The sequence below is a fragment of the Solanum stenotomum genome, chromosome 7 (assembly GCF_019186545.1).
Source record: "Solanum stenotomum isolate F172 chromosome 7, ASM1918654v1, whole genome shotgun sequence".
NCBI classification, from domain to species: Eukaryota; Viridiplantae; Streptophyta; class Magnoliopsida; order Solanales; family Solanaceae; genus Solanum; species Solanum stenotomum.
Window position 1 is genome coordinate 9,594,556 of NC_064288.1, and position 17,199 is coordinate 9,611,754.

At 29.3% G+C, this 17,199-nt stretch overlaps 1 protein-coding gene across 1 annotated transcript; it reads left to right on the forward strand.

The window, feature by feature from the left end:
- The first annotated feature begins 1,004 nt into the window (after positions 1-1,004).
- Positions 1,005-4,242, forward strand: LOC125870925 (putative kinase-like protein TMKL1). Its single transcript, XM_049551473.1, has 2 exons — positions 1,005-2,489; positions 3,385-4,242. Exons 1-2 carry the CDS (start codon positions 1,136-1,138, stop codon positions 4,020-4,022), a joined length of 1,992 nt encoding a protein of 663 aa, XP_049407430.1. The 5' UTR covers positions 1,005-1,135; the 3' UTR covers positions 4,023-4,242.
- Positions 4,243-17,199: the final 12,957 nt, after the last annotated feature.

Genomic DNA, 17,199 nt, shown 5'->3' on the forward strand with positions numbered 1-17,199 from the left:
GGCTCCCAAAATTATACTCATTTGTCCCTAATTATTTATCTACTTTTGAATTGACACACTCATTAGAAAAATAATTATTGATATAATGAATTTATTATTTTACCCCTATTAATTATGAGGTGGTTGAATTAAAGACTTAAGATTTTCAAAAAGTTCTACCTTTTTCAAAGTAATTAATTGAGGGTATAATAAGTAGAAAAAATTGTCCTTTCTTGATTTGTCAAAATGGACAAGTAATTAGGGACAAATGGAATAGTTTATTTGGTCACATTTTTTAAATCCGATTATTTTGAAAAGTACTTATTTCAAAATTGGCTTTTCCAAAAATGTATTTTGTTATCAAGTAGTTTGTGTTTGATCAAATAAATTTTAAAAATGCTTATAAGTAGCAATTAGTGTGACCAAACTTTTTAAAATGCTATATTTTTTCTTAAAAGTGTTTTTCAAAAATATACTTTTATACCAAAGCTACTTTTTTTAGTTTCTGAAAACCAATTTATGTTAATCCACCTGAACATTTACTCTCTTCCAAAAGTTTGAACGAATAGTTTATTGTTTATAAAAAAAAATAAGCACTTCTCAAATAAATATCTATACATTTTTTATATCACACAAACTTATCAAACGATTTATGAATCTCAAATAACTGAAATTATTTTGTAAATTTACGTACATTCTATTTTTTCAAAATTACATCTAAGATTTCATTGATATATTTTTATTTTTATTGCTTTTATGTTGCATAGCTCTAATATGATGGAGTAAAAGGACAATTGAGTTGGTGAAACATATAAATAACATATTTGAATCATAGTACAACAAGTAGTATGAGTCAATGTACTCTAATTTTATTGAATGAGTTCACCTAACATTTGTATATAATTAGTAGAGTTATGAGCAAATTAATTTCATTGCTATAGTTTTTTGTTTTTTCAAAAACAGAAAAAGGAAGCAAGGTGGAGTTAAAGGGTAATCATCACAATTATATTTAAAAAAATGAGAAGTGTGAATTTATGAGCTTTGTGCTGAGGGGCAGTCAACAAAGTGTCAGCTTTCCCAAAAAGAAAAACCCCAAGAAACAAGTTCTTCCACTTCCTTCACTCATCACATTTTCCTCTTTTTCCTCTTTCATTCAATGGCACTTCAGAGGGTTCTTCTTCTCTCCTTCTACATTGTCTTTGTCATAGCCTTCACTACTACTTCTGCTGCATCTGATGTTCAGCTTCTGTTACAGAACATTAAACCCTCACTTCAGGGTAACACTGATAATTTGTTGTTATCTTCATGGAATATTTCAGTTCCTCTTTGTCAATGGAGAGGTCTCAAATGGGTTTTCACAAATGGTACTTCTTTGCTCTGTAGTGACCTATCTTCACCCCAATGGACAAGTCTTTCTCTTTACAGAAACCCATCTTTGCATCTTGTTTCTCTACAGTTGCCATCAGCTAATCTCTCTGGAACACTCCCTAGGGAGCTTGGTGAGCTTTCTACACTGCAAAGTCTTTATCTTGGTGTGAATGGACTACATGGGTCCATCCCTCTTGAGCTTGGCTACAGCTCTTCTCTTTCTGATATTGAGTTGAGTGGCAATAGTCTTACTGGGACACTTCCAACTTCAATATGGAATCTTTGTGAGAAGATGGTTTCTTTCAAGATTCATGGTAATTCTTTGTCTGGTTCTCTTCCTAACCCTGCATTACCTGATGCTACTTGTAAGAATTTGCAGTTTCTTGATTTTGGGCAAAACAGATTTTCTGGGGATTTTCCTCTGTTTATAACTAGGTTTAATGGTCTTAAAGAGCTTGATTTAGGGGATAACAATTTTTCTGGTCCTGTTCCTGAGACATTAGCTGCATTAAAGCTGGAAAAATTGAATCTCTCACATAATAATTTTAGTGGGGTGTTGCCAAATTTTGGGGAATCTAAGTTTGGTGTGGATGTTTTTGAGGGAAATAATCCTACTCTTTGTGGACATCCTTTGGGGCCTTGTAGTGGAAGCTCTGGAATGAGTCCTGGTGCAATTGCTGGTATTGTTATTGGTCTAATGGCTGCATTGGTGGTTGTGGCATCACTATTGATTGGGTATTTTCAAGGGAAAAAGAAGAGACATGCTGATGAAGAAGAGGAGGAATTTGAGGAAGTTGAAGATGAGGAAGCTGGTTGTGGTGAGGGGAAGCTCATCTTGTTTCAGGGAGGTGAGCATCTGACTCTGGAGGATGTGCTGAATGCGACGGGGCAAGTCATGGAGAAGACTAGTTATGGGACTATTTATAAGGCAAAATTAGCTGATGGTGGAACTATAGCTTTGAGGTTGTTGAGGGAAGGCAGTTGTAAGGATGGAGGTACATGTTTAACTGTGATTAGACAGCTGGGAAGAGTTCGACACGAGAATTTAATTCCTTTGAGAGCCTTCTATCAAGGGAAGAGAGGAGAGAAGCTTCTCATATATGATTATCTCCCAAACAGGAATCTTCATGAACTCTTACATGGTAAATTCTAGCTTCTTTATGTTCTCATGTTTGCTCTTTCAAGTTTTACTAATGAAAATCAATGCAAGCTCAATTACGTTGACGTTATTGTATTAAGTGTTGCCTCATAGGGAAGTAGCAATAGTTCTTAGGCTCATTTTCAGCAGCTTTGGTTATTTGCTTGAGAGACTAAGATGTGTGGACTTCAAGTTGTAGCCTTTTCACACAGTGGGGTTGTAATTGAAGTATTAGTGCATAAATAGATCATTTACAACAGCCTGAAAAATATAAATGTAGCTGAACTTAGCATCTTAAGAGAAACTGAATTAGTTATTGAATGCACAATATAGAGATATTATGTTACACGAATATAGAGAATGTTCTATTTATTCTGACCGATATCCTTTTCGCTAAGTTAAGTTGATCCAACCTATATCCTCTCCTGTGCATCATCTTCCAATACACGAACTGCCATATGCATTCCTGTTTGGTCAACAAAGAAAAAGTATCCCTATCATATATACTTACTCATCCAAGAAAAATGGAAAAAAAAGAACTAGCACATTATCATTAAACTGCCGATGCAACTATCAGATGCCTTGATCAACCATTCATTTATAATTTCGCTTTAAAGAACTCTGTGGCCCTAGATCAACTGATGAAAGCTCATTTCCAAGCATTTGGGCTTGGTGTAGTAAGCTTCTATAGTTCCTTTAGCTTGATGCAATCTATTGATGCTCTGGTTGTTTCCTGTTCCTCATTTCTTGTACTGCTAATTTAGCAGTAGTTTGGTCATTGACAGTAGTTTGCGCCAATAAATGTTGGAACCCAACAAATTTTTATATCCTTGTTCGTTCAACCTTAATAGCTCTAAGGATTAGTGAATTTGATTATGATATTTTCTGATTGTCTACAGAATCAAGAGTCGGGAAGCCAGTGTTGAATTGGGCTAGAAGACACAAAATAGCATTGGGCATAGCCAGAGGACTAGCACACCTTCATGGTCTGGAAACTCCCATTACTCATGGGAATGTTAGATCAAAGAATGTTCTTGTTGATGAATTCTTCGTTGCCAGGCTTACTGAATTTGGACTTGACAAAATAATGATCCCAGCTGTAGCTGATGAAATTGTATCAGTTGCAAAAGCTGAAGGTTACAAGGCACCAGAGCTGCAAAGGATGAAGAAGTGCAACTCAAGAAGTGATGTTTACGCTTTTGGTATCCTACTGTTGGAGATTCTTCTAGGAAAGAAACCTGGTAAGAATGGTAGAAACGGGGACAATGTTGATTTGCCTGCACTAGTTAAAGTTGCAGTTCTGGAAGAAACGACTATGGAGGTATTCGACATGGAGCTTTTGAAGGGAATTAGGAATCCAATGGAAGAAGGTTTGGTACAGGCCTTGAGACTTGCAATGGGATGTTGTGCTCCTGTTGCTACTGTAAGACCGTCGATGGATGAAGTAGTAAGGCAGTTAGAGGAGAATAGACCTAGAAACCGGTCTGCGTTGTACAGCCCTGCTGAAACTAGGAGTGGAAGTGGTACTCCCTTTTAAGCTCATGTTGTGACTTTAGTAATGAATATTGTCGCATATTATGCCTGTTTTTCCTCCTAAAAGGAAAGAGGGCTAAATGGCTATAGCTTTCTTACTTACTATTTCAACTATTTACCTTTGGCTTTGCATTGTTGGGGAATATCTTATCATAGACAAACTGACAATAGACAATGTGTCACATTAGGCATCAAATTGGATATTACAGTGTGCCTTTTTTTTTTCAATTTGTTCCTGCATTAGCCTACCTTCTATAAATATATATATGCAAAAGAAATTCAATGTGCTCCAAATGTTAGATTGTATGGGGTCAAAAAAGATTATATTTTCTGCACCATATGTATGAAATGGCTATAATCTGGTAAGCAGGGTAAACATAAAGCAGAGCACTTGGGAAAATTACAAGCCAATCATATGATATGTATTTACTGTATACCGCTATAGTTTGAAAGAATTACAATTTGTAGATATAGTTTTATAGCAATTTTCTCTCTCCTCTTTCCCTCATCTCTCTCCTCTTTCTTTTTCCTTTCTGCGCACCTCTCTCTTCTCTTTGTGCTCTCTTGCTTGCCTCTCTCTTCTTTGTACCCCCCATCTCTCATCTCTCTATCCCCTTTCTCTCCCTCCACCTCCTTTAACTTTCAATACTAATACAAATAGTAACCGTCAATGATACGAATATAAATGTTAACTGTCAATATATAAATACAAATAGTAACTTTCTCAAGACAACAAATGATAAAAAATACAAATATACAAATCAAAGTGGTATTCGCTCATACAAATATTGGTAGTCAATATACAAATGAAAGTTGTATATTTTGTGTGAGTTATTTTTGTATCAATAAATTTCACATTATGTTGTACATGATTTTATGAATTTGTTGCATCAATGTTATTATGCCTTTTTGTATTTTGTATTAATTGTATATTTTCAGCAACTATATAGTTTAGATCATATTTGTATATTTTCATCAAGTTATATACAACTAGTAAACACATCCGCGCTTCGTGCAGATCTCATTAGATTTATGAATAATTTTTTAAAAATATTTTGAGTCAAATATTATTACCATTGAACCCAATAAATTATATTTCAACTTATAATCCACTACCTATGCTTTTAGTACTTTAAATATAGTTGATTTCGTATAATCTATTTGATATGTTATCTTTAAAAACCTGTAAGGAAAGAAAAATAATTTCAAGAAAATTTGCTTTCTGTTTGTGTGTCTTCAATAAATTCTAAATTATATTTTTAGGACGGAGTTATATTTCACGGTGTTCATAAAAAATTATGAAAAAAGTTACTCTAAATAAATAGATAAACAATAATTTAATAAAATTTAGAATTTACATTCTCTAACTTTTTTAACACGTCATATATATATATGACTAATTTCATAGAGTGGAAATATATCACTAATTTCAAGTCATGTTTACCATACTATTTTATCTAAAAAATTTACATCTTTTAGAATCTGTTGCTTGTAAAATAATAAACGGTAGATTTTTATTTTGGTGAAAATCATCTCCAGTAAATTGAGATATCATATCAACACTACACAAGTAATCCAATAGGAATATCATATTTGCATTATTCAATTAATAATATACTATACTTAATTTTTTTAATCTAGCGTGAATCTAATATGAAAATCAAACATTCAAGATAAAAAGAATAGCAACATAAACGAAAAAAAAAAAGGATGGCAATATACCAAAACTATTAGTATACTCTTATAAATATATATAATATATATAAAAAAAAATGCTAATAAAATACAAGACTCTATAGAAAATCTCCTAAGTTTAAAATTGTTACTTGTATCAACTAAGTAAGATAAGATAAAATACATAACTTGCACATTAATTAATTTAGGGGGTTATCCACATAAAAGGTTTTGAAGTCATGAATATTTTTAATTACCAATTAAAAATAGAAGTTACAGAGATCAAGAAATGTGAATTATGGAGAATAATACTATTGAGTAATTATTTTTTAAAATATCACACCGGTGAAAAAAAATAAAGAAAATGCTAAAAAGTTTAGAAAAAAGATAAATATAGAAAGGTACCACATTATCTTGTTTATATCTAATATTTTAACTTTATATATAGATAGATATATTGTTTGTAATTAAATAATTAAGAGAAAATAACTTAAAATATTCTTTAAGAAAATTGTTATTTTAAAAAATTTATAATTAGAAGAAGGTTAAAAAAAGAAAATAAAATGGAAAATTAATTTATTAAGAGTGGAAATTAGAAAGTGTGAATTATGGATAGTTACTCCTAACAAATTAGTATGTGAAGAGTTTTTTTGTTGTAAATGTTCTTTCATTAATAATTAATTGTTTGTATTTAATTAAGTAAACTACTTTTACAAAAAATCATTTAATTTAAATAAGAAAAAAGGTCAAAAGAGGAGACAAAAGATAAATGTCACATCACTTTTTTTATGTTTCTCATTTACAATAATTAAGAGAAGTTAAAGAAATAACATTTTTTTAGTTTTAATATAATTAATGTGACTAAGGGAAAATTGTTTCTTCATTCTTTTCATTAAATAATTTGTTTATCAATTAAAAGTTTTAAAAATACTAAAAAGATAATTTATTTATTAATTTATTTTGTGACTGTTTTTTAATATGACAAACCATATCATATATTTTTAGGGGTAGCAATATGCAATAGCTATAAAAAATGTATCATGTGTAGTATTATATTTTCCAACTATGACAAAAATTAAAATATTAATTAGAACTTGACAAATAGATATACACAAAAATAAAATCGTATAATGTTTCATCTTCATTCATTCACATAATAATAAATAATAATAATAATAATAATAATAATAATAATAATAATAATAATAATAATAATAATAANAGGAAGAGGAAGAGGAAGACGAAGAGGAGGAGGAAGAAGAGGAAGAGGAAGAGGAAGACGAAGACGAGGAAGAGGAGGAAGAGGAAGAGGAAGAGGAAGAGGAAGAGGAAGAAGACGAAGAAGAAGAAGAAGAGGAGGAAGAGGAGAGGAAGAGGAAGAGGAAGAAGAAGAAGAAGGGGAAGAGGAAGAGGAAGAGGAAGAGGAAGAGGGGAAGAGGAAGAGGAAGAGGAGGACGAGGAGGAGGAGGAAGAGGAGGAAGAGGAAGAAGAGGAAGAAGAGGAAAGTAAAATGAGTAAAAAAATGCTAATTGAGATTTCTAATATGATGATTAGTAGAGTTTCATAATTTAATTTTTGTTGAATAACATGAAATTATATATCTAATTAAAATAAAATAAAAAAGAATAGAATAATATTAATTGAAATCAAACAATACATGAATGAATCTTCAAAATATTTGGAAATCATTCAAATTTTTGTGCTAATATGACCATCTTCTTGATGAAATCTTCCTTCTTCATTTTGATGAACTTGTACCAAACTAATGTGAACATCCATGTGATTATTTTTGAAGAATATATCTATGATCTTTATCAAAATGAAGACCATATGGTGACATTATTAAGTACATGATTGATAAAAAAGATGAAGAAAAAAAAATAAAAAGAGGGAAAAAAACTATACTAATAAAAAGAAAGAATGAGAAAATGAAAATGAACATTGAACATTGATAATTGCTATTTATAGTTTGTGTAAATCATAAGAATAATTAGAAATAAGTTGAAGAGACATATTATTTAAGTAGAGAATGTAAATAGATGGAAGTTTTGTTGCAACTTATTAGATGTAATTAGAAGAATAAATATGATTGAATTTTTTAATTAATAAACAAATTATTTAATGAAAAGAAATGAAAAAAAAGCCAAAAAAAGAAGAAAAAAGATAATAGGAATGGAGGCCATAGAGAGGTGACACATCACCTTGTCTATGTTTCTCCTTTATATATATATACGATTACTTGTTTGTATTTATGCATAAGTTGTATATATACGATAGTTGTCTATAATTTCTCAATTATAAATCTTTTATGATTCTATATGTGAATGTTTTTGTGTACATTTATTTGTATGTTTCAACACTTATATACAATTATCTATATGTATTTACTGATAAAATTGTATTCATTGATACATATACACATATTAAGTACATATATATATAGTAATTCAACATATATACAAATAATTCACCTTTCTCCTCGCTCACCCGATCTTGCTAGCTTCTTTCCGCTTCCAACATATAGCTGTGAATCGTAATTAAACAAACTAAACTATTTTACCTGATTATATTTAGTCTTTAACTATTTCTAAAATTTCCTCTTCAAGCTTCTATGGAAACCACCACAAAAGTTATTGAATTGCAACACAATTGGATTCATTTACAGCAGAGGGCTACAGGTAGACTGGCCTTACTCTAGTGGGGGGTAGAGGGTCAGTCATTCTCACAAGAAAATCAGGTGTGCAAAAATCCCAATAAAAAATTGGTCATGTAAGAGCTTTAAGTTAAGTGGAAATTTTATAAATAGCTAAATTTAGATAATAATGAAGTTCCTTAGTTAATGTTTATCTAATTACAAATTGTAGCTATAGTTTATTTAGTTACCGAATAAAGTAATGGTATAATTCACAATTTTAAATTTGTTATACAAATGCGTCTGACAATTTATTCCTTAATTGACGTGGAAATTTAAGTTTTTAATTGAAAAGAATCCCACAAATTAGAGGAAATTTTAGGTATAGCAAAGATAAAAATCTTATTTGTATGCTATAGCTATAGTTTGCATAATTGCGCTCCATAACAAATTTTCTGTTTGCTATGGAGCTATTAATCTGTATATTTCAGGATTCATTTGAAGCTATATACAATTTTATTTTTTAAATAAATTTAATAAAAGGTTGTAAATTATGTTACAAAAAAGGATGTCAATTGCTAAACTCATGCAAAAAGATCTCTTTCCTTCTACGACTTCTTCATCAGTAGTGACTCCATTATAACTGAGTAAATCACATCGATCAAGTTTTGGTGATTCCCTTCAAGCAATCAAGATCAAATCAATTTTAGAGATAACAAGAGGAAGTATTTCATGCCGAAAAATGCTTTGATTTTACTTTTTTTGTATCGAAATTGGTGTTTTTCGTGTATTGAAACTCATTTTTTCTTTTAAACATTCATCAATTGAATGAACAATTTGAATTGTATTTTTTAAAGATGTAATAGATTCTAACTCATATAGTCGCAATCATTGTTCGAATTCGAGTAAGATCATCCGTTGAATTATGCAAATTGTGCTTGTATAATGTTTTGGAAGATATTGTTGTTTATCCTTCATTTTTGAAAGTATTGTTCGAATTCAAGTAAGATCATCCGTTTATTTCTGCAAAAAATTGTGATTCTATAATGTTGTGGAAGATATTGTTGTTTATCCTTCATTTTTGAAAGTAGATTTGTTTTTAGAAAGTCATTAATTTACAGGATTGTATATTATGATAGTAATCTATGTTGTTTGTTCTGATTTGTATATTTGTTATCGTTAATTTGAATCTATGAATGAACAATGAAATTGTATATATATACAGTGTCGATTCGTCCTTAGTTTTGATAGTTTAGTTTGTATATCTGATAGTTTAGTTTGTATATTGTGTACAATTTGTATATGTATAAGTCTTTTATGTTATGCTTGTCAATTATATATTTATTTGTAGTTGTAGTTTATATATACACATACTCTATGTATATGTATATACGTGGAATCTGTATATGATTTAGTCCGTTTTGTATAATCTTATATTTTGTGGTTCAATTTTTGTGAACTTGCATATTAATTCAGTGCAGATTCGTGTTTTGTTGTGATAATTTAGTTTGTATATTATATACAATATGTATAAGTATATGCCATTATGTTAGGCTTGTCAATTGAATATTTGTATATGGCTGTAATTTGAATATGTAGATATACTTTGTATAAGTATATATTCGAAATCTGTATATTAAATTGACTTGGCTATAATTTGTATAAATATATGTTCTTTTTTGTTGTGATTTTCTAATATGTATATTTTGATAATCTTGCCAATTTATATACAATTTGATTTTATAAAATGCGCTAATTTCTGTCACAAAAAAAAGAAGAAAATCGCTAAACTCATGCACATTATATTTTAATATGATTTCTTTCCTTCTACGACTTCTTCATTAGTTGGGACTCTGTTGTATCTGTATAAACAAACTAAAACATAGTAATTGTTTATAAACAAAATTACTACATATATATACTTAAAGAGATTATACATATATGTATTGTTATGTATAACTATGGAAAATATACAAACAAAAAATTATATACAAACAAATGCTACTATCTACTGCTACTTGTATATACAATGTCTTTTGTGCAAAACTTATAGAATCTGTATAAACAAACTAAAACTAAAACGTAGTAATTGTATATAAACAAAATTACCACATATATACTTAAAGAAATTATACAGACAGATCTTGTTATGTATAACTATGACACATATACAAACAACAAATTATATACAAACAAATGTTATAGATATACAATTAATTTTTATACAACATATACTTGTATAAAGGAAATTCATATGCATGATAATGGTGTATACAACAAATAATAAAAAATTTATACAAATTTGTAAAAACAAACAAATAAACATAATAAATCTGAGAAAGTATTACTACATATATACAAAAGGGCTTATTATACAATCATAAAATAGAACAAAATAATTATTGTTTATACATATGCATTAACTTCTTCAGATCCACCCGGTCCACTAAGCCAGGGACAATGTCTTCAGATGATTTTGACTGATCACTGGTAAATCAATTGCTTTTGCTTTTCTCATCTCTGTTGAACTAGATTCGCCTTTTGTATTTGACTTTGTGATAATTCATCCATTCTAATTGGGTCATTTTCAAACTTGGATTTGAAAATTTTTTAAAAAATCGATTTAGACAGGTTTTGGCAGTACCTGAAATTTTTGAAGTTGCAATTGAGAGCATAGTGTTGAAGATTTGAAAATCAAACTAATTTTGTGGAGAGAATTTAGGAGAAATTGAAGGGTACGGGAGAGAGGAAGGAGATGAAGTGAATTGTATAAAAGGAATAACTTCCGTTTTTTTTATTTACCTATATAAATCGTGGGACCCGTCAGTAGTAGCAAGATATGTGAAATTGTAGCTACTCAAAGGAAATAAATGAAACAATAGCTATATTATTTATTTTAAATTAATAGTTTGCCATTATGCACAATTGCCCCCACAAATTATCCATAGTATATTTCTGTATACTTTTTTTTTATTTATCAAAATTGACTCTTCAAGCGCTAACTTTGATTAAAAAAAAAAAAAAGACTCTTCAAGCGCTGAACTTCTTCCTTGATTCTCTAATATTCGTTTACCAAGTTTCATCAATAAAAAAAAATGTTTGATTTCTTCATCCAAAATACAACTATAGGTAATATTTTTTTAAAATTATAAACAAATAATTCAATTTAGTTTCTGCTTTAGTTTCAAATCATAATCTCTCAAATTTGATTTCTAACATTCAGTTTCTAGCATTGTAATCTAACAAAGTTATTGGTTAATGGTTTTACGACATTTCGATTTGTGTTTGTATTTATGAAATTTGATTGAATTGTTTGTATCAGTACGATTTTCCGATCTACTGGTTAAGTTTCTCTATGTAGCAATTGTGTTTCTTCCGAACATGGAGATTTATATTTGTATGTATTGGATCGGTTCATCCAAATACAAATTTGTTGTTGTAAAACAAAAAAATTGGATGTATATGTGGATGAGGTCCACTCATCTTGGAGGCCAAGTAGATTACTGTAGCAAGTATACTACTCCAAGTTTGAAGGCTTATAAAACCTTCCATTTTATATGAAATAAAGAGATACAAGATAGAAGCAAAATATAGTTACTACTCTCTCTCTTTCTTTTTTTGTTATTTTAGTTTAATATTCTCCTTTTATTTTATAACACGTTATCGGCACGAAGCTCACAAATTGAAGGTACGATTATCTTGAAAGCTAAATCATGGAAGTGGTATGTTTCTCTTATTCATCACTGATTGATTTATTCAACTCTTGTCCTACTACTATTTTATTCTTCTTCTTTAATAATAATATTACTAAATTATGTCATTCTTTAGGGCCATTGAAGAGTGATGTTTTATTTTGCAAATTTGTGCATAATCTCAGTCTTCACATTTACTAATAAACTGCATGATATTGCTATTAGTTACATCTTAGAATTTTACTTGAGAAAATGCATAGCAACTGATTTTTAATTTTAAAATTTAAAAAAAAAAGAAGAGGGAAAAACACTTGGATTTCAAACGTTGACACACCAATGATTTTTTATTGCTTTAACCCTTCATTTCCCCTTTAACTTCATGGATCATTAAAAAGTTTCGCTAGCAATATTTGTTTTGTTATTGTGGTAAGTAATTGATTTATTTGGAAGAATTTTAGATCAAAATCCTTTATGATTTTCACTAAATGTCATGACATAAATTTGATAGAATTCAAAGAAATACATGGCCGTCAATTATGACAAAGTTTGAATTCTCGAAGGTAAAATCTCACCGCATTAAAATGATAAGATACTGGATTAGTCCTAATGCACTTTGATAATATAATTTTGGTTCAAGTTCCATCGAATTATGATCAATCATGCTTTCTTATGGACAAAATGTTGGATTTATGTCCCAATACAGAATTGAGTATACTGATGACTAAGCAAACTAATGTGCAATTGATGAAAAATTATGAAACACATGATTTTGCTCCATTATCTAAAATGAATGTTGTAGTCGTACATGATAAGTCTAAAAGATGACAAAATCACTATTCTGATTATATAGATGAATGTGGGTGTGACAAAGATAAAGTATAATAGTCATCATTATGGTAAAACTGAAGAACATTATGAGTTCTCCAAATAATCTTTCAAAATGCGAAGATAATAATTATCAACAATTCAGTTTGAAAGGTATTGAACACGTTGTTGTCGTGCTACCTAATTTGATAAGTTTTATAAATCCTTCATTAAAAAAAACTAAAAATATATATTAAGAATTGACACAGTTGAGCTTTTAAGATGAATTTGGAGGATGGTTCATAATTGTTAATAATATATATAAAATTTGTTTCAAGGATTTGTAAACTTTTGGAGAGCAAGTTACTTTTTGATCAAGTTTTACATTGTCTATAAATTCCATCATCATTGACTAATGAGTATTTGTGTTGTATATTGGCTAAATTATTTACTACCAAATAATTTCTTTTTACCCAAACAAAGAAAATGTATCAACCCATGTGTTGATAAAAAAAATGATACTTGTCCAATTTCTTGTGACGAATAATGATTTAAGTAAATATTTTTATTTGTTGTCTTTACCTTGATCATCATTTATAACTATAAATAGTTAAAGATATCACAAATAGAGGTATGGTCAGAGAATAATAATCCAATTATAATCCTCTTCTTGTTTTTGTTAATATTATAGAATTTAAATTTTGTTAATTTATGTATTCTCTAATCATTTAGAAAAGACTTGTTTAATTCTGAAAAATATTTTTCATTGTTGAAATAATTTTTTTTAAAAAAGTACTCAATGTATTATTTGTGTATTACATTTAATATTATTATAGTAATATTTATAGTTTATGCTTATTTCCAACAACTAGTGTGGTCGGCAAGAGCTTATAATGAAAATTAAGCACATATATATAATTATAGTCCATTCCTTGAAGAGAATGTGACTTGTGATAAGAATTGTGAATATTAACCCATTCTTTAAAGTGAATTGGCAAGATATGATAAAAGATTTGAATAAAAATGTACTTATGTATGATTATGATGATACCATAACTCACCTCTAGGTAAGGTTTGCGAGAAATTACTATTATGGTATAAGTGGTCATATATCATCTTATCGATGATGATTATCGAGAAAAGAAAAGGTTAAAGCAACAAACCATTCTTCCCTATAATAATTTTGATCATGACCGAAATGACAATAATTTTCTCCTTAAAGGGGATGTTCACCATACAAATGATATGTTGAGGAATATGTGGTAGTACACAAAATTAATTGAAAGCTCTAGAAGAGCTTAAGTGTTACTATTCGGAGGAATGAAAATTATTCATAATATTGGGGTTGTAGTAAGTCTCAAAAAGAAACTTTTTAAGTTTCAAAGAAATTACAAAGAAAAAAAATAGTATATTGAGACTATAAAATATGAAAAGATTTTAGATCTTGATATTACTACTATCAAATTGGGTTATAAAAATTTATGTAAAAGTTTTTCCTCTTGTTTCTAGAACACAAATATGAGCATTATGATGAAATCACATGTGCATGTAAACCAGATGTTTACTAAAAGAAGTATCAGTTGGCATAACTGGTTGACTATTTTGGTTTGAATATGAAGCAAGAATTAAAATTAAAATTCAGAATTAATGTGGTTATATGATGAAGAAATAGTAAAGTTTTCAATAATTCTCTTGTGTTGCTTGTTCTCTTGACAAAACTATCATTGTACCAGCTAAGATTGGAATTGTATCCCTGAATTTTTGAAATGTATGAAAAGGTGAATATGAGCCCAATCACCCGCCATGTGAACCATTTATCATGATATGATTTTAATAGATGCATTTATGTTATGGTCACATGTACTTTATTATCATCTTGCAATTTGATTTTTGCAAGAGTTGGTTGCTCGAATTGTTAAATCAAGAGCACATTTCAAATTATAAAATTACACTTATGATGCTGGTTTATATCCAAGTGGTTTAAGCAAAAATTATATACCTCCAATTATAGTTACACCATTGGTTATGAGAACAAAATCCCCAAAAGAAATTTGCTATTAGATGTGTTATTAAAACGTAGCAACACTTGTATGTATCAAGCCAACAATGTTCCCCTATCACAATTGGTTCAGGTCAGGAACCAAAACAATTCTCATCTAATAATTTAAATGTGCGGTAATTTATTCAATTGCTCCATCACTATGCGATGCATAAAGATGAGTCCCCAAATAAAATTAGATTTCTCTAACATTAGGGGGAAAGATGATAATCAACTCGACAAATAAGTTATAAATAATGAATTATCATTGATATGATCCTCATCGAAAAATTAATTCAAGTCAATTGTCAGACGTATTTGCTGATCATGTGTTATAATCCAGTTATAATTGCCCAAAAAAAAGTCCTTGAGGGACATAATTTATGGTACACTTGAAACGTGAGATAAAATATCTTGAAGAAGAAGAGGAGCAAATGATTAATTAAGATGGTCAAAATAATGAGGCAGTGTGCTTTAAAATTAGCACCATTACATAACACTTTATAAAACTTTGGCAAAAGTTCAGGTACCTAAAATGATGAAAAAATAAAGTGAGCTCGAACAAGATGTGTCATATTAGAATTGATATCAAATAACCGTCGATGATATCTTTAATATAATACAGTGCTCAAAATTATAAATGATAATGAAGATCTTGATTTTAAATCTGTCAAATAGTATGGATAGATAAATGATTGGCCAAAGAAAGTACACAATTCAAGTATATTTTATTTCATTTGAAAAAGTGATATTCCGAACTTATAATTCATATATCAAGATATAATGTCAATAGGATACAAATAGATTATTGTGCGATGATTAATAACATAAGATATAAGTATGACTTATGTCTTGGGGCATAAAAGATTTTCGCAAAGTCCTGGCATTATTATATGGAGATATGTTCTCTATTGGTGGATGCAATGAAGTTTAGTCCGAAAATATATGAAAAACTTGAATATGTATAATGAGTGATCATCATGTAGCTATAGACGATAAATATCCTTGAATGATTTAAAAGGTTTTAAAGTGATTCCATTGAATAGTACCCCAATGGTTGTGATATAGCTCAACATGAAGATAAATTTTGATCTCAATAAAATGGTTAGAAAGTACCATGTTGTAGTGAAATTGGAGCAGTACTTATGTATCCTTCTATTATTATTAGTGGTATGATAATTTATTTGTGTGCACGCAAAATATAACACCACTCTTATCGATAGAGATATCAAAGTGAATCAAATATTGTTTTATAAATTGTTTATTCTAACCAATCATATTAAAGTTTATTGGTTATGAAACTGTAGGAAATCATTTGATTTAAATGAAGTTTTGATCTCTTTTCATGTGAAAAAAACTGTCATATTAGACAAACAATTTTATCATCATGAAAGTCTGTCACTTAACTATTGCTACAAACAAGTGAATGAACAATTTATCTACACTGATGAGGTCACAAGAGTGTATCTGATTGAGCTCTAAGACTCAACATATTCAAGAGACAAGAAGATGATATATCGGGTTAGGCTCAAGAATGTAGCATCTTCATGAACATGATTTGGCAATAACGACACAAACAATACCAATATTTGAAAAGAAGAACAAGATTGGAATTCATTCTTACCAAGAATTAAGTATGTTTTAATCAGGGAGAGTATAATACGTGTTGTTCCCTTAACAAAGGTTTTGTCCCACTGGGTTTATCTGATAAGGTTGAGGCAACTTTTAATGCATATTACTAGATATGTGTACTCTTTTTTCTTCACTAGGACTTTTTCCATAGGATTTTTCCTAATAAGGTTTTAACAAGACACATTATCTATGAAAGAACTCCAATGAATAGTAAATACATCATATTGTGATGCCCATTACACAATTTTCTAGATAAGCATAAAATCAAGAAGACAACTTACAAGTAGATCCGCAAGCAAGCTCCTATAAATAGCTTACACAAGCAAGTTCTTATAAGTAGTTTACAAGTAACCCTACAAGTAGGTTCCTACAATTAGCTTACGTATATCTACCTTCAAGCAATTTGTAATGAGGCAGCAAACAATGTGTCTTAATTATAACCATACATATTTGTTCTTTTACTATCATTTTTCTTTTACATGAACATCCAAGAGGGAGTGTTGTAAAATAAAAAAATAGATGTGCATGTGGATGGGGTTCACTCATCTTGGAGGCCAAGTAGATTGCTATAGCAATTATACTACTCCAAATTTGAAGGCTTATAAAATCTTCCATTTTATATGAAATAAAGAGATACAAGATAGAAGCAAAATATAGTTACTAATCTCTCTCTTTTTTTATTTCTTTGTTATTTTAGTTTAATAATCTC

Excerpts from the sequence above, each read along its gene's own strand:
- LOC125870925 (XM_049551473.1), top strand. The coding sequence starts at position 1,136 with ATGGCACTTCAGAGGGTTCTTCTTCTCTCCTTCTACATTGTCTTTGTC. Across the intron at positions 2,490-3,384 it reads TCTTCATGAACTCTTACATG|AATCAAGAGTCGGGAAGCCA; the intron begins GTAAATTCTAGC and ends GATTGTCTACAG.